The sequence below is a fragment of the Micropterus salmoides genome, unplaced genomic scaffold (assembly GCF_014851395.1).
Source record: "Micropterus salmoides isolate LMB-PRFRI ecotype aquatic unplaced genomic scaffold, ASM1485139v1 Ms_hic_scaffold_21, whole genome shotgun sequence".
Taxonomy (NCBI): domain Eukaryota; kingdom Metazoa; phylum Chordata; class Actinopteri; order Centrarchiformes; family Centrarchidae; genus Micropterus; species Micropterus salmoides.
The window spans coordinates 7,373,881-7,399,183 of record NW_024041262.1 but is presented as its reverse complement, the minus strand read 5'-3'; the positions used below and the strand labels follow the sequence as shown (position 1 = coordinate 7,399,183).

Genomic DNA, 25,303 nt, shown 5'->3' with positions numbered 1-25,303 from the left:
GCACCAGCAGAGTTCCTCCTTCTTTGGCAAAAAAATAAGAAGGATGAGGCAAAGAATTGTTAATCAGACAATATTACCTTTAGTAGGCTATTGAAAACCAAATTTGATGGTGTTTGTGTAGTAGGCCTATTCTACGCAATAAAAGTGAGATCTGCTGAATTTCATTTGTACTCAGTGACAGAAATGAAGTAGGCATAGGCCTATATTTTCCTTGAGTATGGCAATATTATGCTATTTTAGGAGATATGGGCTATGTCGACTTCAATAGGCTACATTTCAGTTCAAATTAGCCTATAGGCTACAAAAGATGCGCTCAAAATTTATTAGACATTGTTATACACTAAACTGCCGAAATTCACTTAAAATTAACAGCACCTTGGGCAAGTTATACATGAAAATACTGTTTGCTGAATGAGTGCACAATAATAATCCAATAGCATGATATAACTAATACTACCTGGCACAAGGGCCATTCTGAGTATTTTTTAGTTATGATAGGCTACGTAATCAAATAGCTGTTCCACCATTGTCTACGTTTTTCCTTGTTATAATTAAATATATTTGATCCTTTATTCTGTATTTTATTTATTCAGTAATTATCTTCATTCTAAACAATATAATAATAATAATAATAATAATAATATCAATAACATTATTAATGAATGAATGATCATTTTAATAAAAACATTTTTAATGCACTTCCGCGTCTGTTTAGTCACGTGACTTTGAAGTCCGTCAACATGGCGGCCACCGTTGACAGTTCTGAAAGCTCTGTGAGGAAAAGACGTGTCCACAGCAGTAAGACAGAGACAAAGTCTGCTGACAGCAGTGCAGGAGATGGAGCAGACTCCAGCAAAGACACCGAGAAAGAAAAGAGCCTTCAGTCGTTACGGACTGGGACTTACTGGCTCACTCGTATCGTGCTGCTGCGCTCGGTCGCCTTTATTTACTGTAAGTGAAGCGAGTTGACACTTGACGTTCACTCTGAACGAGTCCTTCCCTCTCACGTGGAGTCATTGTCAGCTGCGGCGACGTTTGAAAGGGCAGCTTTTTGTTCGTGTTCTCTGTTTAGTGTCCTTGTGTTCAGAATGTGGCTCATTGTCTTTAGCCTTGAACGTTTACTTTTTGTTAATAAAAACAACATAACAGAATAAAACATTTTAAGTGAATTAATGTATACGTTGTTAAAGTCAAATTCACTTGTAGAAGATTTATGCCTTTACCCGTGTGCGAGGTAACAATGCGCCATTTAATAACATCTGTGATTTTGATTTTAAAGTGTAATTTACTGACTAATAGGAGTGGTTATTGAAGGATCCACCTTCAAGTGTTTATTTTGATTAGCTTTAGCAATTAGGCTATATCATGTGTCGTATTTATTTTTTTAGATGTACAGAACTTGTGGCAACTAAATATACTATATAAGAGTTTCAAAGGAAAAAGTACTAATTAGGAAGCAGAATTTTCTGCTCCCGGGCAGTAATGCCCAGAGGGACGTTAACAATATGCTGCCTGGAGGTGTCTTACCTTTTTGGGTACACAACTCTCAATGAAAATGAACTTCACTTACGATGACTCTATCTTACCTGTTCAGGAACCTAACAGCTTCCTGTTTCCATGACCTAGAAGGAACAGCGTCCTTTTTTGCATGATCTCAGACTTGCTGTAGCTGATCTACCACCCGACCACGTCTGACTCACTCACTCAGCAGCAAATTGTTAAAATGTACTATCAGGAGTCAGACTCCAGTGAAACCAGAAGAACAGCGTCATCTGCAAAAAGCAGTTGAATTTCTCCTAATTGGACACTCTTCAGACCTCAGCTTTGCCTTGATATCATGTCTATAAATATTCCAAACAGTCCTCTCTCTCTCAATTCTCTGCCTGCACTGAATTGTGATGAACACCCTTTTACTTTGTTTGAATTTAGAAGTGAAGATATTCTTGAGAAGACTTATGTCAGTTAGCCCCCTTATTGCTGATGTAAAAATACCTTACAAAATAAGGGGGAAAGATACAATATCCACCTTTAAGGCATATTTAATAAAAAATAAAATGTGCACTGACTCATATTTGTGTTTCTGCCTGTATCCTGTTTTGTCTCCTCTCTCTCTCTCTCTTCTAGTTGTGGCGTTCAGCGTTGCCTACAACCAGAACAAGCAGCTGATAGGCGAACACGGACTAATGCCCTGCAAGAGCTACCTCAATAGCGTTAAGCGCTATGTGGGGGGAAAGATAGGCATGGCCGCCTTCGCTTACACACCCTCCATCCTCTGGCTGTTAGACTGGAGCGACATGGATGCTAACCTGGACGGCGTTGCCTTGGTGGGGATGGCACTGTCTGCATTTGTCCTGGTGACGGGAATGGCCAATATGGTGATCATGGTTACACTGTGGGTGCTTTACCACTCCTTGGTCAACGTGGGACAGCTGTGGTAAGTCTGGGATATACACATACATAAATACTTACATCTGGCATAATATGTAAATGGAGAACTGTGGGGTCATATATAGAACGCAGTATATACAGTTTAGCAAAATCAAATGATTCAGTTTTTTAAATGTTCTCTATACTTTACATTTGTTGCCTTTGTTCCTTTATGTTGTGTGTTTTAAAGCTGTGCAAATCAATATTTTATACATTAAGAAAAGCAAAAGGAATAGCTCGAATGTACGAACCCACAGAGCGTTATTAAGGAAGATTTTAGTCCTTTTTGGATCATTGTTTTGGTTTCCTGGCCAACTATCCACTAACCGCCCAGAACCAAACAGCACGCAAACGTAGCTGCTATATTTTTCTCAGGAGTTGGTGGAGACCAAACAGAGCTAAAAAGAGAGTGAATGTTGGACTTAGATTCATCAGGTGGCCAGAGACATGACTCCAAATGAGTGATGTCTGCTGGATGTGTAAATAGGCATCCTGACTGTAAATAGCCAAAAGTGACCACGCGTACCCTTGTCGCAGTCTTCTGCCAACATTAAATTTGCTAGAAAATGTGAACATACATATTGAAAATAGTAACAAGTTGCCTTAATTGGCATAAATAAATGAGATTGTTATTGTGTGGACTGGTTTACCCTAACAACAATTTAACATCTCTGAGTTTATAAAATCTAAGTGTCTTTAGCTAGTTCTGTGGCCCCCAATTGGCCTAAAAATACATATACACAAATATTACCGCTTTAAAAAAAAAATCTTCAAATTCTAGCTATTTATTTTTTTATATCATTTTCATCAATGTTTAAGAATGCATCAAATTTTTTATACTGCTGTATCCCTTTTTTGTTTTCTTTTTTCTCTCTTTCTAGGTACTCCTTCGGTAAGTGAACTCCACAGCCCACACTTCACAGCTTTCAACCACCTTAACACAAAATCCACCCGGACTGCTTCCTTTGTTCCTCCACATCAGATAAAAGAAGCGGATTTAAGGCAAAGTTTTTATGCGAAGTCATTCAGGTTTGGAGGTCATTTCGATTTGTTTATAGTGAAACTAACATGGCAAAGTCACTCAAACCAAACATGTATGCCACTGAGTTAGACTGAAGTTTTTAGAGTAGAACTGGACATGTGTTTACAGAAAAGATATCTGTCCAATGCTATTATTTCATTTAAGGAGGGTTGAGATGAATACCCTGTATGATTCTTATGGGAATTGATCTCAAAGACATATGGAATTTATAAAGCCTGCGGCTGTAGAGTCATGGAGATTATCGACATACATGCCTAAATCTACTTTTGGAGCTTTATGCATGTAGATATTTGTAGATGTTTATGCTTCTGCATCACTACCTTTCTCATCATTGCTACCCAAATAGTTCACAGCCAGTTATTGGGTTCAAACACTGTCACTGACAGAATTAAGATTTACTGATGTGCAGCATGTCACCTCCTTACTTGGTGAACCCAGTAAACTGTCATGAACATAACAGTAAAGAGGGGGGGACAGAAAGTAAAGAAATAAGAAAGTATAAATAGGAGGTTACATGTAGGGCTCCGGCCCAGAAAAGTGGCGAGGTCAGTGGCAGCTCTGTGATTGGTTAATGACACTTTGTAGTCAGTGACGCCAGGCCAATGTCTGTGGTTGGGAGTTGTGGCTTCTATTTCTCTTTGAAAAAACTTTTTCCTTTCTTTTTTCTCTTACTCTTACCGTCTCTCTCCCTCACTCTCTTTTTTCATTTGGACCTTCACCCTATAGCTGACAAAGTCTGCAGACTAAGCTCCTCCAATTGTTCTAGTCTACAAACCAGAGGCCCTGGGCTGTTGCTGCTGTTTCATCCCTTTTTTTTAAATTTAAAACTCCATGATTACATTTCTAAAGGTACATCTTGCAATATTATCGATAATCAAATCCTATTCTCTTTTGATGAAAAGTGTCCTTATTGTCTTATTCTGGAGCTTTTGACCATATGACATTTTCTTCGTCAGCAAATGAAGTTTGTTCAGTTGTGATAGAAATGCAGATTTCAAAATTCCGATTCTTCTGATGAGTTTTAGAATTGTAACAACTTCAGTGATCCTTTAACTTTTTTTTCCCCCTAGCGCCATATAATGCCAATTAGCAAATGCTAGTATGCTTACATGATAGACTAAGATGTTAAACTTGGTAAACTAAACACCAGCATGTCAGCATTGTCATTGTAAGCATACTGACATTGGCATTTAACTCTAGCAGCAAAGTTTCTGTGAAAAACTTTAAGCAAAATCACAAAGCGAGGCTGTGCCCAAGAGCTCTGTCCATCACTTCTTACTAGAGGTGTGGACTCGAGCCACGTGACTTGGACTCGAGTCAGACTCTATGCTGCTAGCAATTGTGACATTTGAAAAAAACTGTGTGCAGCGCTTCAACTCTTTTTAATTCATTCATTCATTTAATTCATGAAATTCTTTGACATTTGTTTTGTGAAACTGTGCTGCTGCCTTTTTTTGCACAGGTTAACGGTATATTCAATAGTTTTATTCAAGTTTTTTGAATTTAAGGTGAAGAACATATTATGACTTGTTTGGACTTGTATGTCTTGACTTGGAACTTGATTTGGAACTGAGTGCTAAGACTTGAGACTTACTTGTGACTTGTAAAACAATGATTTGGTCCCACCTCTGCTTCTTATCATAGCATTATTCTGTTTCCGTACAGTACATCATATTTTTGTGTGAGCTATGAAAAAATCATAGCCGACAAATCTATGAGCAAAATACAAATGGTTTCCTTAAGTTTATGGACTCCAGAGAAAGCTTTCATCTATTTGGTGTCGTCCAATAGATGTTTAGCTTGAGAGTACTGTGTGCAGCTCATAGCTTTTAGCATTGTTTGCTGTTCTTGGACTTTTTACAAATAATATTTTTATTTGTCCAGGTTGGGAGAGTCAGCTGTTGGAGACAGGGTTCCTGGCCATTTTCCTGTGTCCGGTGTGGACTCTGTCCCAGACCCCCCGCTGCTGTCCCCCCTCCCTCATTTGCATCTGGACCTTCAGATGGCTCATTGTTCGCATCATGCTGGGAGCTGTGAGTAAAGCACTTTACTCCTGTGCAGCAGGTAGCAGATATTGTAAATTTAAGCAGAAAGGCATGTAGTGTACATACACCTAAATACATCCAGCATGCCAATACACAGAAATAAAAACAGTATAATTTCCTGGGATATTCCAGTGTTTGTCCTCCTGATTTTAGATCACTACGTTTGAAGCAGTGCTTTGCTATAAAACACTGCCAGCATTTGGAAATCCAACCCAAATATATGATTGACTAAACACCGTGTCTGATTGTTTGACAGTTTCCATGGTGAATTTTAGACCACTGGCTTGGTTTTGTCTGCCAATCACTGCAGTTACCACAAATGCAGCGGGGTTTTTCCTATTAGGACCATGAAGACAACTGAAACACAAAGGCAATATCCTCAGCCTTGTTTGATTCAGCAACATGCAAAGTCACTATAATGTTCAGAGTTGTGTTGCAAAGTTAGATAGGCCCCATTTGAAAAGGACTCATCTGCACAAATTGTTACAAAACAAAAATGATAAACTTTTTTGCCTGCGACATAATGTTTTTGTTATCAGAATAATTCATTACGTAACTCTTGATACTACAAGTACACATATTAATGTATGTGTCTGGTGTTTATATGTATTTTGAATCCTAACGATCGATTAATTGAGAAAATAATCAGCATGTTAATCAATAATGAACATAATATTTTGCTTCATCCCTAGTACATACGTCAGTTTTTTTCAGCATAATATTCACTTAATCTGTAAGTCTTTTTTTTTTAATATCTAATGTTGATAACTGTTAGACTACAATCCAACTTGTTTCTTAGTTTAAATTAAACCCAACATTAAACTTCATTGTTGAATAGATATTGCATTAGGATCAATCTTCTCCAGTGACATTAGCAGAAGGTGTTGGTGTTTCCCTGATCCAATTGGATCATCTGATTAGATTTTGGTGATAATCCACATTTCACAATGAATTTATTTATTAATTTTTTGCTGGTAAGAATGGCTGACATTCAGAATTTAGCATTCACATGCTATTTTGTCAGAAAATCCAATCCAGACGTCAAACAATAAACAAAGGTTACAAACTGTGACAGAGGCTACAATTTTCAGAGGCTTGTCTTTTCCTCATCTTCTGCAAACTCTGTGTGAGGAGTTTTGAGAAAACTTAGATTTAAATATGTAACGAACTAGAAAATACATTTGCAGAGACATGAGATACATGAGATTACAGTGGAAGAGCTCAAGTTGTTTGAAATAAAGAAGTTATAGCACAACTCCTCGGAGAAAAGACTCAGTCACAGTGACACAGTTTGTGTTGTAGTTTAGCAGCCCCTGCAACACCACAGACCCTGCCACAATGCCTCAGTGTTTGATCTACCCATCACAGTCGTTTTATGTGTGTGACAGTCCGTGGGTTCACCACCGCTCTGTGACTGCTGTTTAGTTTCTGCTTGTGAGGACGACATGGCTTAGCACACACTTCAAAGGACCCCTCGGGAATAGGAAACGAGTGGGAAAGAAAGGGTGTTTGAGCCCACCCATGTTTCTTGATGGCTAAACGTCCCAAATTGTCACATGTTTTTTACACTGTTTATATGCTTTAATCTCTGATGTAAAGTGATGCCCCTTTATCTGTCCTGACATCATCGAACAAAATAATTTTCTAAATGTAATGCATTTATAAAAAAAATTGATGTTGTGGAAAAGTGTCCACTTAATATAGAAGTGATAAAATCTGTAGATTAAAAGTGAAATCAAATATATTTCCTTGGTTACCTTTTGATAAGAACACCAGAATCTGCTAAGCTAGATAGCACCACCTTTTATAGGATGTAACTAGCTCACTAGAACAAACAAAACATCCAACACACACACACACACACACACACACACACACACACACACACACACACACACACAGCAATTGCACAGCAGGTTGCCCAAACACATTCAGTTCCAACATATGGCAGCAAAAGTAAAGAAATGTCAGTTGACATAGTGTTGACATAGAAATATATGCAAATTTATATAGTAATTACATATTAATAGTGTCCTCATTAGCATAGCTGGATATGTTTAATATATCAGGCAAATTATGTTCAGCACATTAAGCAGCTAGTGTGCCTCTTGATTTGTGCTGCAGAAGCTTGTTTACATCAGCAGTCTGTGAGGGTGATCAGGGGGTAAGCTACAAAATTGTGATCTGACAGGACCGCTTTGACTCATAAACTGTGAAATACAGTAAAGACTCTGAAATACAGTTGGCCATGTTTACATTAGGGTGAAGTGGAAAAAGACATAGTTTGCTGTTTAATATGTAGCCTTATATAAGGGTTTCCAGTAAGGCCTAAACAAAATATATTTTTTGTGTATTTTTTACCTATACTAGTCTTTGTACCAGAGCTTTATTTCCATTATTCCATCAAAATATTTTAAACAGGCTACATTAATTGATAATAGATCACCCATCTTTGCTTGCTAGCAATTTTCTTATAGCCTAGCGTATGCTGCCACCAAGAGAAAAACACTGGCCTAAAGAAGCAATGTAGGAAATGTGCTTTTAGATACTTGCCTTTTCATAATCGCATAAGAAGATGGACATCCGTTTAATCTTTGCTCATCTAGTACAGAGGTAGGTCCAGGATGTGGTTAGCATTAACGTAGCACAAAGACGGGAAGCTGCTAGCCTCACACATTCGCTCATTTTCACTTTATGTTTTGTTAGCAAGCAAGTTTGTCAGGTGGGTGTTGTCCATGATAGAGTTTCTACAATACCCACTGTGAGTGTGTTAGCATTCATTTGTCCTGAATAAAACCCTGTTAACTCAATCACATTGTTTAAAAAAATAAACAAATAATAAAGCCAATTAATATGAGGGTCTTGAAACTGAATTCTTTTGTTCAGAATGAGTTAGTTCTATTTCTTGCAAAGAAACTTTAAATGATTATTTTCTCTCTGCTAATGTTTATGAGCTTCCTGTTTAAAGTGCTGGCACAGCGATTAGGAATTAAATTACACATTTCACTGCTGGCAGGAACACCTCCATTAAACGCTCCCAACAGTTGGCAATGTTATGCTAGGTATGGAGTTTTGGGTGTTAACTGGGATTAGAGAGTTACCGTGAGAATGTGTTTTATGAGTGCAGATCAAATTGGTTTGCTTGTTGCTAAGGATTTGGGGGCTATGGTCATGCTGACTCGTTCCGACATGTGGGGGGCTGGAATCGATAGGTTTGACTTATAAATATATGGGGTGACAGTGAGTGGTGCACAAGTGTAGTTGATGATGGGATCCTATGATCTTGCTTTACCTCTGCTGCACAGTGTCTCTGACCTATTTAGAAAAGAAATTCCTCTTTAACCTATGAAAAGTTACAATGAACGCTCTGGAAAATGACTAGAGTTTTGTAGTGCTCTAACTTTACAATGTTCAAGGAAGAATTGTCTGTAATGCTATAACAGGATCGAACAAGATAAAATCTTAAAGAAGTAGGTGAGGTGTCTATCTGATTGTTTTGAGCATTATTTTGTATTTTCTTATATTTTAGATCTCCTGACTTGGCTTCCTAAATCTGGAGGCTCTTTGTAAAATAAACTGAAATTATTACTGGTAATATGGCCAAAAATGTTATCACAGTAAATAATACTGACAATCATATCAGTCAATATAATTATCATGATAAATATCAAATCATTATTTCTTTCAAGTTTAAACAATCATTGCTCCTGAGTGAAATGAAGAAACCAAATGGTAAATTGTGGATCACTTCACACATCTGAGGTAGAACATTCAAAAAAATATTTATATCAAGGATAATTATATCGCAATAATTATTGTTATCGTTTTATCGTTCATCCCTAATGTGAACAATTTAAACCTCCATTAACTTGATTTTTCACGGGCGTTAGGAGGCAGCAGAAACGAGCTGTAACACTTACATATTATTTAACTTTTATGTTGATATGCCAAAAATGCTAGCAAACAGTTACTTATTTACGCACCCAGCAGACATGGAGCACATCAGCATTAATCTGGAGTCATGTTTCTGTCCGCCTCATGAATTGAAGTCCAATATTTATTCTTCTTTTAGCTCTGTTTGGCCCTCCAAGAACTCCTGGGGGAAATGTACTACTGTGTAGCGTCTAAAAGCTCCTCGGTACTTGTCAGCTAGTCGCAAATTGTCTAACCTGCTGTTTAGTGCCTGGTGGGTAGCGTACAGTGAGTTTATCACAGCTTTGTTTTGCTGCCTATTTCAGCTGAAAATGCAGATGAGAGCGATGAGAGTAAAGCTGAAACAGTAGAGCTGTGGGTCATAAAACCAGAACAATGAGCTGAAAGACGCTGAAACACTGTAGAGCTGTGGGCAGCTGCAAAGTCTGATGATAATTCTCTGTGGGTTTGTCATTACTAGTGCCACCCTTTACATACAGGTAGTTATTTCACCCATTGTTCATATAAAAATATTGTTAAGGGCTTATCTTTTCTGTATCAAGAAACAAAGAAATATGACCAATTCACTGACAGATATATTTAAATTTAGAGGAACTAGTGGTGCCGTTTAGTTAAAAACAGTATGTTAAAAGTTTCTTATTACTTTATTTTAACAGTGAGTGGTTTATATGCCAAGACATTTTTGTTGAATATATGTGCGGATATGAATTCTGTCGAACTAATGATTTGCTTTTTTTTGTTAAAAAATCCTGTTTTCATTGTTGGGATCCATGGTAAACCTTTGCTTTCCCAGTTTCTCACATTAAAATGGTGCGGTTTAATGTCATATGTATTTTTTTCACAGTCTCAGTGTACCTGGAAGACAGGACTGTTTTAGAAGTTACTTTTTTAGCAAGTCAAATCACTTCCCACTGTAAGTTATTGGTCCAACAGGCTGACAGAATTTTTCATGGTCTCTTTTACTGATGAAGAACCCACCAGTTTTCCTGTTCTTTCAAAAGAGAAGGAAATTATCCACAAATTAATCTTTCTAGCACACCATTGCCATGTCTTTGAAGTTTGTAAACATTTTGAGAGTATCGACATAGCGTAGAAAAGGATTTGTTAGAGCTCTTGTCATCTTCCTGGAAAAGTACTGTTCAGGATCCTTTCCCCAGGGGCGATCTCTCTGGGCAGGCGGCTCTGTTTGTGTCTGTATATCAGATTGTAATTGATGGCATTTCAGGATCTCATGACTGAATTGGATTATCGGCAACATCTTCGGCCGAATCATCTCAACAGCCAGCAGCTGCCGCAAACAGCCAAGCTCATAATCAGAATGAAATGTCCTGGTTTGTCTAAATCTGGTTAGAGAGGTTAGTGGCCGACTTATTCCACATTCCATGCCAACCACATGGTGGGCTGATGTGTCAATATTGACAGTCTCGTGTCCTGGATAGTGCTGTATTTATTGAGTTTATTTCGGAGAAAAACAGGCTTAAAGCAGAGGAGACATTTCTCTCAGTGTTTCTAGTCAAGTTTGAGTTTTATTCCTTGTTTTTGGGGGGGAAATCTGCAAGTTTTATGATAAATGATCTCTTTTTCATTACCTGCCTCAATCACTACCTCTGTTAGTTATTTCCTTTAATTCCCTGAATGCCTTTGGACAACTCGGAGAGTGCTTGCTTTCAATCAAAGGTAGACAAAAAACAAATGTGTATTATTATCACCCAAGTATTGTAAGCCTTGTGTGCTCCCTAGCAGAGTACTTCCTCTTTTCTTTAGGTCAACAACAGCCCAGAGCTACGGAAGCTAGTTCTCATGTTGCACGATACTTCTTATTTTTAGGAAGAGTGTTCCTGTTCGGGTCCTAACTGTCAGTATAGTTAGATTTATCAGGGCTTGTTGGCAGTCTGTACGAGCAGCTCTCTGTTAGTGGAACACAGAGCTGCACATCTGTGAGCTGTTACTGATCGCGCTAAAGGTCAGAACAGCTAATGATGTGTTCGGATGTTAGATGCAAATTAGATTTGTTCTTTTAGATTTGCTTTTCAAGGCTGGCTGTCCACTTTGTTTTGTATAGGTGACAAAATTGGATTTGTGTGTTTAGAGATGTTGCGGCAAAATGAACTGAATAGGAGTAGCACAGGGCCAACAATATACTATCTACAACAATATAATATCTTTATAAAATGAAACAAAGACCTCATCATAACTGACAGCAGAACTATGGTGGAGCATCAGTCACTGATACAGGTTGCTTGATTTTATCACTTGTCTCTCTTACAACTGTGAACCATGTCCTGCCTTGAGGGCACTGTTATAGCAGCAGATGTTGCCATGGCAACATCCGCTGCTATTGGTGGGAGCTTACTTGCAGGTGGGGTAGTACTTCACAACTGCACAATGGCGTGCTACTATTTGCTAATTAGCATGGAAAGTGCCGCTGAGGCGTATGGGAATGTCAGTACCTTTGCAGACATTTGGTAATAAACTAAAGTATCTGACACATTTGAGCAGACTTTGGTGTTTTTAAGGAAAATTTTAGAGATCACCAAAGTTTTACAGTTTGTTCGCAGAGGAACATGAATATCCTCCAAATTTCACAGCTATCCTCCAATATTTGTCAAGATCTTTCATTTAATTCAGCAAATCACTAAAGGCAGTAGGCTATATCCTCCGAGAACCATGAATTTCTATACAAAATTCCTTATAATAGATTTTTCAGGCTGGTAGTGGATTAACTGACAAACTGATATTGCCACCCTTGCGCCTTGCTGCTAGCATGGCTAAAGTGGTTAGCTCAGTTAAGTACTATAGTTAGCCTTCAAAAATGTCTTGATGAGAATGAGGTCCTATTGACAGTGTTCACATGAGGAGTACATAGGATTAACGGATTACCAAGGGCGTCACTTTGTGTTGAAAAGTGGTGGGGACACAGGGGCTGAGATTAGGGGTGTGAAGAGATACTTCACACATCACGATACCAAGATGAAAACATCCTTAAACAATGTTTTAAAGATATCCTCAATGCTGAGATATCTGAGTAGGGGGTCTGGGGGAAATTTTGATCTTTAAACACTTAATTTCCTGCATTCTGGTGAACATTTTTGCACCAGTTTATGGTGGAAATGTTTTTCTTTATGTAAAAAGAAAAAAAAATTCAAGTATTTCAAAATATTTAAATATAATTTAATATAATGCAATGCAGCTCTCAAGCATTCTGTGTTGCTTTCAGGTCTGTTTCTCCTGTAGATCAACCTTTCTCATGTAATATTTAACATATAAACCTTTCTAAAGGCATTTTCATTTTATTATTTAACTGCAAGCTATATTTCACAACGCTTCTTAACAAATAATCCTTTAAAGAAAATGGTCCCCAGCGTCTCCAGTGTAAATGACACCTATGCGCATGTACTGCTGAAATAGTTTCAGTTGCATATAAATTGTCCCTGACATTCTTGACCAAGTCTGAGTGGGACTATGTGCAAAATCGCTCCCTCTTTCACTCATTCACTATTCCCTAAAAAATATACTATATACAGTGGGTACGGAAAGTATTCAGACCCCTTTAAATTTTTCACTCTTTGTTTCATTGCAGCCATTTTCCAAAAATCTAAAAAGTTCATTTTATTTCTCAGTAATGTACACTCAGCACCCCATCTTGACAGAAAAAAAACAGAAATGTAGAAATTTTTGCAAATTTATTAAAAAAGAAAAACTGAAATATCACATGGTCATAAGTATTCAGACCCTTTGCTCAGTATTTAGTAGAAGCACCCTTTTGATCTAATACAGCCATGAGTCGTTTTGCAACAAGTTTTTCACATCTGGATTTGGGTATCCTCTGCCATTCCTCCTTGCAGATCCTCTCCAGTTCTGTCAGGTTGGATGGTAAACGTTGGTGGACAGCCATTTTCAGGTCTCTCCAGAGATGCTCAATTGGGTTTAAGTCAGGGCTCTGGCTGGGCCATTCAAGAACAGCCACGGAGTTGTTGTGAAGCCACTCCTTCGTTATTTTAGCGGTGTGCTTAGGGTCATTGTCTTGTTGGAAGGTAAACCTTCGGCCCAGTCTGAGGTCCAGAGCACTCTGGAAAAGGTTTTCGTCCAGGATATCCCTGTACTTGGCCGCATTCATCTTTCCCTCGATTGCAACCAGTCATCCTGTCCCTGCAGCTGAAAAACACCCCCAGCATGATGCTGCCACCACCATGCTTCACTGTTGAGACTGTATTGGACAGGTGATGAGCAGTGCCTGGTTTTCTCCACACATACCGCTTAGAATTAAGGCCAAAAAGTTCATCTTGGTCTCATCAGACCAGAGGATCTTATTTATCACCATCTTGGAGTCCTTCAGGTGTTTTTTAGCAAACTCCATGCGGGCTTTCATGTGTCTTGCACTGAGGAGAGGCTTCCGTCGGGCCACTCTGCCATAAAGCCCCGACTGGTGGATTGCTGCAGTGATGGTTGACTTACTACAACTTTCTCCCATCTCCCGACTGCATCTCTGGAGCTCAGCCACAGTGACCTTTGGGTTCTTCTTTACCTCTCTCACCAAGGCTCTTCTCCCCCGATAGCTCAGTTTGGCCGGACGGCCAGCTCTAGGAAGGGTTCTGGTCGTCCCAAACGTCTTCCATTTGAGGATTATGGAGGCCACTGTGCTCTTAGGAACCTTAAGTGCAGCAGAAATTTTTTTGTAACCTTGGCCAGATCTGTGCCTTGCCACAATTCTGTCTCTGAGCTCTTCAGGCAGTTCCTTTGACCTCATGATTCTCATTTGCTCTGACATGCACTGTGAGCTGTAAGGTCTTATATAGACAGGTGTGTGGCTTTCCTAATCAAGTCCAATCAGTATAATCAAACACAGCTGGACTCAAATGAAGGTGTAGAACCATCTCAAGGATGATCAGAAGAAATAGACAGCACCTGAGTTAAATATGAGTGTCACAGCAAAGGGTCTGAATACTTATGACCATGTGATATTTCAGTTTTTCTTTTTTAATAAATTTGCAAAAATTTCTACATTTCTGTTTCTGTCAAGATGGGGTGTTGAGTGTACATTACTGAGAAATAAAATGAACTTTTTTGATTTTTTGAAAATGGCTGCAATGAAACAAAGAGTGAAAAATTTAAAGGGGTCTGAATACTTTCCGTACCCACTGTAAGGATATATACTGAATAAGGATGGGGAGTAAATTGAGATTTCAGATTGAAGGATGATTATTTTGTGTGATACCTTTACACACTTGGAATTCATATACATAAAACTAGAGTTCTGTTACTATGCTTAGATCCTCTTGTACATCCATCTCCATGCTCTTTCTTATTTTCTCCCTCCACGCGTCTCTTTGCCTCCCTCCGAAGGGAAGCAATGGGTTGGAAATTATATGCATATGATTAGTACTTAACCTGTAACGAAAGATAGTGAATTACATTCATGTTTACCAGCTATACTGTATAAATACACAGCTCTTCTTCACTTTATCTCTCCTGCTGTATGTCCTCCTATTATTTTATCATTTCATCTTTTCATGTTTGATGTGGTTATCAATATGGATTACAGGTTATATATAAACCCCTCCTGTCTTCTCGATTCTGGCAAACTGGGAATTGTGGCATTTAGTAGGTGAGGTAACAATTTTTTACGGCTCTTGATGTCAGAATTCATGTCAACCTGCAGTCTGATTTCGAGCCATTCCTTTGTAAATGTTTTCTTTTGAAAGCTTTTCCTATGAGTGTTATTTTGGTAGAGGTATAGCAGTCTTCTTAGTACCATTAAAAAGTACCTTGTTTTGCTGAGATTGAGTTCTGGACTCTTAGAGGGAGTAGCTATAATATTTTGAACGACGTTATATCTCTCTTTACCCCAAACTACTGACACATTTCTGTCATCTAAGTGCTTCTGAAAAAATGTGTTCCGTTCATGTTTGCAGCTGGACCACAGTAAATCTGTTCCATCAGTTTTTATTCCTTTTGGATCATTTCTGCTAAATATGGGATTTGAATGGCCGCGGTCTGTAATCAGATTTTCTAATGGGCTGTTGATGGTTTCTTATTTGACCTGATTTACAGCAGCACTGCTTGTTGAAGACATCATGCTTCACAAATTGTAACAGGTTTGCATGTTTTCTGTGTTTTTCAGGGTCTCATTAAAATCAGAGGTGACAAATGCTGGAGAGACCTCACCTGCATGGACTACCACTACGAGGTGTGTGTACAGAATGTATCCAGTGTACTGTGTGTGTGTGTGTGTGTGTTTCCAGTACCTTGTGATTCCCAGCACTGTGTGTCATGCTCTTACAGTTCATAAAGCAAATGATCTTTCTAAATTTATTTCATAAATTTATTTTTATGTAGCGCCAAACTTTAACAGAAGTCGTCTTAGTCTCCTGCTCTGCATCTATAAGTTGATTCAACTGACTAAGCTTTTCAACTGCCGTTAAGCTTACATGAATTCAGACTTTCATATGAAAAGGGCAGGTTTTTGAGTAAAATAGATTTTATTAATGTATTCAATATAGCAAATCACAAAATGTCCTCAAGGCTTACTATGCAAATATTGATTAGAGCAGCTTTAAGATATACTTAGTTTATGAAAGCTTTCACGACTTCTGTGCAGAACACTGACGTTTCCAGATGTAACAACAGTGACAGAGAACAGGGTTGTTATCATGAGTGACAAAGGAAGTACTCAGATTTTCTCAACATAAAATTTGTTTGTTGACTTCTGGGAAGTGCAGTGCAGAAAACACCACACCACTGAGCCCTGAGCGTCAAAGACACCATGAAAGCTATCAAATTACCAGTTAAGATGACACTTGTTACCACACAGTGTTATTTTGAAATTATTCTTGTGGGAAGAGGGCCAGTATAGTTTAAGAAAAAGCCAAAATCATTCTGTGAAACACTAGTTTCTAAATTTCCCAAAGGCCTGTTTTCTTTGACAATCTGAACGTCTAAGACTGATCCAGATATACAAAAACATTGTGCCTTGGCCTTGTCTCCTGAATGATGACAAGACGGCGATGAACTCGAATCAGGCAAACCACACCAGGGCAACACATTATAGTAACCGCTGTCGTGGGATTCAGTAAATCATCCTCTTACACAGACCGTGAGGTTGTGCAAATCCCGCGTTTGTTTTTCCCTTGTGGGACGCTCCACCGCTCTGACCCACACTGCTCTGTGTTACCAAACCGCAGAGGGAGGAGGGCCGTCTTCTGTAATTAACATAGACAAGAATACGCTGGCTCTATGGGACTGAATGCCTGGAGATGACGCTCACACACATTTTAATAACACAATATAGATACTCATACACACAGTCTGAAAGACAATGGAGGATGGACTGAGACAGAATTCAGAAGTGAATCAGGAATGATATACCTCATATATCAACTGAAGCAAAATTCATTTGGTTTTGGGGTACTCTCACTGTATCGTAAATTTACTGTAATGTCATGTTCCCAGGGTTACAACAGTTTTAGCATTGCTAATGCCATGGAAATCACTAAGCCAGTGGTTGTCAACCACAGGGGTGATCAGATGAAATATGGAACGGAATATTTTATCCACTAATTTATTGTCTCTGTTTCTTATGAAATATCGAACTGTTTCAGAGTCTGTCTTCTCTGATAATTAATCAATGAGACAGGGGAAGTCACTGTTTGGTTGCCCCATTCCGTGAAGATTCACCACTGTGCATTATGTACATTATAATGGTGAATACAGTATTTTAGTTTTAAGGGATTATAAGCCGGATACCTCTGCTATAAAAAAGAAAACCTCATAGGATCACCAAAGTATTTCATAATAAGGAAAAGTCAGGGGAACCTGTTCTAAGGGGCACATGACTATCCGTACAACATCTCATGGCAATCTATCCAATAGTTGTTGAGGCATTTTATTACAAAACTAAATTTTCAATATCATGGTGGTGCAAGAAAAAAATCTTTATTTTTCCACACCACTTTTTTGCCTCTTGGGGGCGCTGAAGGGAAAGAGATGGGATCAACAAAGACAGACTAAATAAATGTCTTCTTCTGAAGGTAAAAATATTAAACATTAGGACATTAAAACAGCTCTCTGAAACCAGGCTAAATTACTGTTATTCCTTAAGTCAGAGAGAGCCAGGAAACTCTGGGATACACTGAGCCTTTCCATGACTATTCACACAAAAACTAAAACTTATTTCACACAAAAACTAAAACTTATTGAGCAATTCACTGATCGACTGGTTCCAAATTCAAATAGCTAAAATTAGTAGATACTTAATTATGTTGCCTATACCGTGGAGCACAGGAGCAGCAGTGGGAGTTTAATAAAAGTGAAGGAAATTGTGGCAGCATGTGTAGTTGATGTGGTTTAACTAGGAGAATCATCTGTAACATCACAAAATCAGCTGGATATTTTCACACCAGCATGGTGTGGCTTGCAATTTACTTTACTTTGGTTTTATATATCTGTGTCTCATGGCAGCCTGAATTATGCTTGTGTGTGTGTCTATAGGATTTTGTGTGGACAAGCCAGCAAACATTTGCCACCTTCAGCAGACACATAGCAACATTATAATTAATTTGGAGTCATTTGTCTTTCTACCAGACAAATGTTAGTCAGATATTCACTCTCCTTTAGCTCTTTTGCTTTTCACAGACTCATAAGGGAAATATTTGGCTCTGTAGCTGCTAAATGCTCCATTTTGTTCACCAGCTACTCCCTAAGTTAACATGTATGCCATTTGGTACTGGGCAGGGGGTGCATACTGGATTTATCAGAGCTTTTTAGCTGGAAACAGCTTCCTGCTGCGGCTGGAAACAAGGAGGTTTAGAGAGGTAAGACTGAGCATTAAAGTTGTGGGCTGTAAAACCAAAAGAATAAGCTGAAAGATGCTAAAACGCTCCTTATGGCTAACAGGAACTGCAGAGTTTTGCAGCTATCTGTGGGTTTATCACAAGCAACCCCTTCCATATTACACATTACACATAGTAATTTGACTCACCTATACAAAATATAAAATATTGATTAGAACACAAAGAAAATAGTCTTTATCTAATCTTCCTACTTTCACATCCAGCCTATACAAGGTAACATGAGCGCTCATTTCAAACTATGGTATCCAAACAATAACTAAACAATCTGGCTTGTTAGTTTCATGACTATAGTAATAATTATTGACTTTAATGCTGCGCAGGTAGCATATACTTGGCCTTGAAAACACAAGCACTAAAACTCCGTCTTGCTCAATTTAATACACATGGGGGTTTTGCAGCTTCAGGCTCACTTGGTCTGGTATGACCACTAGCTTGGTTTGGCTGGCTGATGGCTGCTAATGTTAGATATTAGATATTGTGTAACTGAAATTTCTGCGTTAGTTCACTGACTGTTACACTACATGTCAGGAACTGACATTATCCTGGAATTGCCGTGTGTGGCGAACCCAGAAAACCCAGAATTAAACTCTGTAATGGGAGAATGAAATGCTTGCAAAGGGGGATTCTTATAGTTACTTGCTGATAGCTATTTTGGCTCACGTGACAACCATATTACGATATGGACTTTATTCCATGCTGGGTCCGTTTCCCTGAACGGCTTTATCCTTAACTGTCAACGGCCTTAGGGGCAATGTAGATTTATACACAAATACAGAGTACCGGAAGCCACTGGCGCCAAGTGAAGCCTTATTAACCCCCTCTGACACACTGCTCTCTTTCAAACCTGCGGAAGAACTGCTGATCCCCTCCTGTCCTGACTCTCCGGGGGCTGGGTAGGTGTGTTTCGGCAGTTTGCAGGTGAGGTTGGGTTGTTTGGTTGTCTGGGTTTGTAGGCTCCTTGCCAATTTCCAGGATTTCCAGGAGTGTTTTGGTAAGCTACTAGTTAAATAACCCGATTTCTTTTTTCCATTCCATAAGAACAATGAGCGTATAGACTTGCATGGCAGCCACCTATTCCTGTGCTATATTTATTTTTCACCACCTCACCTGATCACATGGTTTGCATGCAACTACCTCACGCACACACACACACACACACACACACACACACACACACACACATAGACACACTTAGTCAAGTGTACACAAACACTGCACAGCTCTGTATGAAGTGAACCCTATGTGTTTTTGTGTGTGTAGGTGGGGCTGCCCTCATTTAAATAAAGATCCATCTTTATTTAGACATGTAAATGTTCTTTCCTAAGGTGTGGCACCATGAATCACTCTCTCTACAGACAAGATTTTAGTGCCAAAGTAAAGCAGCTGAATTTTAAGCATGTTTATCTTTAAAAATGTGGTACAAGTATTAGTGTTTAATGCATACATTCATGGAACAAAAATCCATTGATTAAAAACATTTTCTTACCCATAATTTTCTGATACGTTTGCTGCCACAAAGAGTCTGTCACCAAAGACTTTAAGACTTGGTTTAAGTCTGGGTTTCTGTTCTCCTTTTCACTCTCTGCCCCTCCATCTCTTCCCAGACCCAGCCAGTTCCTAACCCTATGTCCTACTACATGCACCGGTCCCCGTGGTGGTTTCATCGCTTCGAGACGCTGTCCAACCACCTCATCGAGCTCATCTTCCCATTCTTCACCTTCTTGGGCAGGCGGATGTGCATGGTCAACGGAGTAGTCCAGATCCTGTTCCAGGTAAGTCACACTGTTCACCAACTCACAGGACCTGATGGTAACAAACACAGAGTTTCAGTCCTCTGGCTGCACACAGTGCCATGGACGCTTCAAGTAGTTTAGATGTCTTAGTTTTAAATTTTTTATATTTTTTTTGGACCAATCATAGCATTACATCTTTTCACTTACCTTTGGTATGTAGCCATGTAGATTGTTTTGGTTTTATTTACCCAGGTTTTGAGATATCCCCAGAACAATAATAATAATAAAATGAATGGTAATGAAATAATAATAAATAATATATAAATAATTTATTATCCTGATTTAAGTGGATGTTTTATTATATTTATGTGTTTTATGGCATTATCTGTTGCTGTACACATTTAATTTGTGCATCAGATGCGGTGGATGTCAAAACTCATTTTACTGTATGTCATGTCACCATGACTCAAAAATAAATCAGTACTCACCGTCCACATGTTGGTTAGAACTTCTTTAAAAGCCTCATTCTACCAACAGACAGCCCAGCAGCTGTTTAATGATAGATAATGATGATGATTATCTATACCACCTATTGGGTCTTTTCTTTCTTGTGCTACAGGTGGTTCTGATAGTGAGCGGGAACCTCAGTTTCCTTAACTGGCTGACCATCGTTCCCAGTGTGGCCTGTTTTGACGATGCATCGCTGGGTTTCCTGTTTCACTCTGGATGTGGAGCCAAGAAGGCAGTGCTAGAGATACAGAAAGAGGATGCAGCTGGATGCTCTCCCAAACCCACCAAAGGTATTCAGGGGCCGTGTTCACAAAACATCCTAAGGTTAAAAGTAGCTCCTAGCTGGCTGAGTTAGGAGAATCTTCTAAAAATTAAGGGTATGTCGGTCCTAACTTTTGGACTCCTAAGTTTTAAGAGTCTAACAGTAATTCACAAAGCATTTCAGCACGAAAAGTAGCTCCTGAGTCTGAGAGATGATTCCTAGATCTTTAAGACCTACTCACAGTCAGTAATGTGCTGAAGGTAATGCATCTCATCATGTTAATGTTCTGTAAAAACACAATGATAACACAACTTTTAAAGCCATATATAAGTCGACATATAAGTCGACACAATCTGGTGGCACTGGAGATGACAGACCGTTCACCTGTCAACCAATCGCTGTAGGCATAGCAAGTGGGTTCATTCATGAAACATGATGTCCCGGGGTCAACCTCAGCCCCTCTCAGCTCTGAAGTTCTCCCAGTTCCTTACTGAAAGTGTCTCTCTGCGGCATTCTGAATAGGTCTTATTAGGAAACTTTTGGCTAAGAACCTTTAGGGCCATTTAAGAGGACTCCTAGTGGTAAGATAAGATCCTTTGTGAATCAGAAAATGTTATGAGTCATCATGAGTCATGGCCATATACACTTTCTGTGGTGTTGCAATATAATATATTTTCACTTAGTGTTGATCTTTTTTTCCCACTTTTTAAAAAAAATTTTTTTGGTATCTCCTTTTGGAATTAAACTTTAATACATGCAATGAGTCCAAAGACTCTCGCTAATGGGTACAACTGGCCTCAGTAAGTAGTGGGCTTGGTCATATTGGAGAGAAGCGAGTTATGGGAATAAAAGGCATTAGCACTTGGACAGCTGAGTGGCTGGGAAAAGTATGACATGGTTTATTGGAACTTAATGTGATGTCGCTTACACTTTTACAACACAGATTGGTTCAGATGTGGTAAAAACAAGAGTGGCCCGTCTGTAATTGGTCTCATCGGACCCATTAGTGTCTTTGCTTTGTTGTAGGATGTTATAGGCTGTAATAGGCTTCTACGTGGAGCGCAAGCATGTTTTAAATCATTCGCACAGACCCAGCAAGTCTGTGTTAGTGTGAAAAGGCTCAGCTGGATTACGTTGATGTCTTTAACATGCGCGGGATAAGCAGGCAGACACAGGTAGGAAGGAACTAATGTGGACTCGGCCAGCGTTTGTCAGTGCCAGCCGTCCCATGATCTAACAGGTCAAACCTTTTCCACTGAGGAAGTGGTAAAGTCGTCAAACACACACACACACACACACACATACATACATACATACATACATACATAGACATGCAAATGATGACTTCCCTTCTAGGCCAGGCACTAACAAATATGTCACCTTGATTTAAGCTGTAGTTACAGTTTCCCCTGGGCCACTAAGTTGCATTTTGAAATCCTGGAATGGACTGTAGTTGCTCCTTTATGCCAAATTGCTTTCTGCGATTCCATCAAATTTGGCAAGGAGCAGTGTCTGTATGGATGGACAGACAGAGCAGAGCTGATGCAGGGTTCAGTTTGTTTTGTCATTAAAACAAACAATGTCTCTCGTCAAAAATTGAACCCATAATGAAGACTGATGTAGCAGATTCCCAATTGCTGTGCGGCTTTTTTATAGCTGTTTGTGTGCGTGTGTGTGTAATGCAGGTATGTTTATACGTCGCGTGGTGAACATTTCTTTGGGTGTCCTGATTGGCTACCTGAGCATTCCCGTGGTGATGAACCTGTTGAGTTCCAGGCAGGTGATGAACACCTCCTTCGACCCTCTGCGCATCGTCAACACCTACGGGGCCTTTGGCAGGTACATTTAGATGATGTCATAGGTTGAACGAGGTATCTGCGGATCTTTTTTTTTTTAAAAGTCCGTCTGTATACAATACTCACATGTCCATATGTACATCAATCACATAAGAAAATATTTTTAAACATATTTAAACATACGTTGTCACTCTCCCAGAGTGTTATCGAGCTATTCCAAAAACATTAGGCTTTATTTGCAGAGGCTTTTTGTGTTTGTCCACGAGATCCCTGCTGCAATCCCAACGCAATAAAGACGAAAGATGTTTTGTTTGTGGTGTCAGGATAACCCACTCACCTCGCTGTTGCTACCAACCAAATACTTCGTCTTCTCAGCCTATGAAGCTTTTGTTTTTGTTTTACAAATCATCGTACCCACTATCCCTTAATAAACCCCTCTCTGTCCAGCATTACCAAGGAGCGTACTGAGGTGATTTTCCAGGGCACTCTAAGCCAGGATCCCAAGGACCCAGAGGCACTTTGGGAGGAGTACCAGTTCCTGTGTAAGCCAGGGGACGTTTCCAGACGACCGTGCCTCATATCACCGTACCACTACCGGCTGGACTGGCTCATGTGGTTTGCTGCCTTTCAGGTGAGATGCTGAACAGCCTAGAAATAAATGCACTTGTCTTCATCCTGTCACTTCTGATAATATGAAGTTAACTAGGCTAAAACATAAGTAGAGACATTAGGAAGTGGTGTAAGAATTTACCTTTGCGTCTCTTTGCATTAATTAAGTTAAAAGTATTTTACCCCTGAGCCTCTTACTACACTTCACATTTTTCTCGTTCTGTCTCTCTCTGCCTCTGTAAATTTTCCACATTTTCGTCTAAATCACACCCTTTTACTTTCCTCCTCCTTTTCATTCTCTTATTTTCCATTAGTTTCTAACACCCCGTCTCCCTGTTTTCATACAGACCTACGAGCAGAGCGAGTGGGTGATCCACATAGCAGGACGCCTGCTGTCCAATGACAGCACAGTCCTCTCCCTGCTCGACCACAACCCTTTTCAAGGCAGAGAAGCTCCCAGGTAAACACAGGGCGAGCAAAGCACACCCTAGCTCACCAAAGCACTTCTGTCTTTGAGTTTCTACCGTTTGTTTTCAGCTGTTATTCTGAAATACCCCATTTGTCCTGTTAATGATAAATCTCTGGTTACAGAAAAATATCTGTCATTAAATGTGTGTTGGCAGGGATCAATCAAATGACATTCCCACACTCCCATGAGAAGTTCTTCTCTGTGCTATAGCCCCCTCTGGTGAAGCAATGAGTAGATACTGTTTTTCTTTTACTAAACTACAAATGTGCTGTGTCACATAATACATTTCTTGGGACAATATGTATCTTTAATTAAAAATGATAATATAATATGTTAATAGCACATGATTTCAGCTGTCTGGATCTCAGCTGCCTGCGATCTTGTCACTGGAGAACACAAAAAGATTAATAGTGAACATTATAAACAGTTAAGAAGTAATTAAATATGTAGGTAATTAAATTAGCAGACATGGCTTATGAAATATAGTGTATACAGGACATTTTCTAAATATTGTCCAGGGCTGTGATTTACTTGAACTCCTGTTCCAACACCAACAAGAGTGAGAGTGATTTGGGCTTTTGGAGAACAGCTGCTGAGATTTAAAATGTCTTTGTTTTATGCGACTACACTCTTTTCTGTGTCCTCTTCCTTCTAAGGTGGGTTCGAGGGGAACATTTCAGGTACAAGTTCAGCCAGCCGGGCAGCGCCAGTGCAGCGCAGGGGAAGTGGTGGCTGAGAAAACGCATCGGGGCCTACTTCCCTCCCGTTAACCTGGAAGGACTCAGGGGCTACTTCCAGTCCAGGAACTGGCCCCACCCACACATACCGCCAAACAAAAGCTAAAGCATTGACCTCTGACTACATGACCAAGAGGAAAAAAGAGGACTTCAGGGGTTGAGGTTGGGAAGAGGTCAGTTCAAAGTCATTCTCGGCGTGATGCTGCTGGAGTTGAACAAAAGTTACAAGGATGCCATCGGGGTCTTTCAGATTGTATGGTTTCATGATGAACTGCTTGATAAAACCTGAAATCCAACATTCTGACATTTACTTACAAACAATGTGATGCTTTTCAAGGTTTAATTCAGTGGCGTAATGATGCATCACAAATAAATGTGACTTGGCTAAAATTCCATTATAAAAACTGTTCCAATTAAATCTTTGTTTTTCCTTTTGTGTTTTTTTCACCCTAATGAGGAATGTCAGATTTTGAACAGTTGAACATTTTGCTGCTGGTTTAGCTGTGGTTTAGAACAGGTTCAGATCCCCACACGACCAACTAATCATACAACCGTTATGATGAACGCTTGCAAGTTGTTAACATGGGAATCTTTTTGACCATCCCATATGAGATTATTGAAGCATGGCAGGCCACACAGGTGTTTATTTCACCACTAATGAGAAACACCGCCAACATAATTCTAGTTACACATGGTGGTGTAACCACAGAGGAGCAGGTGGTGCTGACAGTAGCATCGTTAGCTGGAGTGGAAGAGTTTTATTGTCTGTTTATGTGAACCGCACCACGTCATATGGGAGTCTAATCCTAACCATCCTTTTTTCAACTCGCCAAAAGTGGCACTCACTGATGCATTATTCCCACAATATAGAGAACAACAGTTGGAGAGTGA

At 39.4% G+C, this 25,303-nt stretch overlaps 1 protein-coding gene across 2 annotated transcripts; it reads left to right on the top strand.

The window, feature by feature from the left end:
• The first annotated feature begins 723 nt into the window (after positions 1 to 723).
• Positions 724 to 24,842, top strand: lmf1 (lipase maturation factor 1). 2 transcript variants are annotated; one of them, XM_038735981.1, is made up of 11 exons: positions 724 to 951; positions 2,125 to 2,434; positions 3,309 to 3,319; positions 5,354 to 5,502; positions 15,569 to 15,634; positions 19,901 to 20,068; positions 20,649 to 20,829; positions 22,487 to 22,640; positions 23,045 to 23,228; positions 23,554 to 23,666; positions 24,332 to 24,842. In XM_038735981.1, exons 1-11 carry the CDS (start codon positions 741 to 743, stop codon positions 24,516 to 24,518), a joined length of 1,734 nt encoding a protein of 577 aa, XP_038591909.1. In that variant the 5' UTR covers positions 724 to 740; the 3' UTR covers positions 24,519 to 24,842. The 2 variants fall into 2 exon arrangements, with proteins under 2 accessions (XP_038591909.1, XP_038591910.1); XM_038735982.1 differs by lacking the exons at positions 724 to 951; positions 2,125 to 2,434; positions 3,309 to 3,319; positions 5,354 to 5,502 and adding an exon at positions 11,017 to 11,124.
• Positions 24,843 to 25,303: the final 461 nt, after the last annotated feature.

Excerpts from the sequence above, each read along its gene's own strand:
- lmf1 (XM_038735981.1), top strand. The coding sequence starts at position 741 with ATGGCGGCCACCGTTGACAGTTCTGAAAGCTCTGTGAGGAAAAGACGT. Across the intron at positions 5,503-15,568 it reads TTCGCATCATGCTGGGAGCT|GGTCTCATTAAAATCAGAGG; the intron begins GTGAGTAAAGCA and ends TGTGTTTTTCAG. Across the intron at positions 23,667-24,331 it reads CAAGGCAGAGAAGCTCCCAG|GTGGGTTCGAGGGGAACATT; the intron begins GTAAACACAGGG and ends CTTCCTTCTAAG.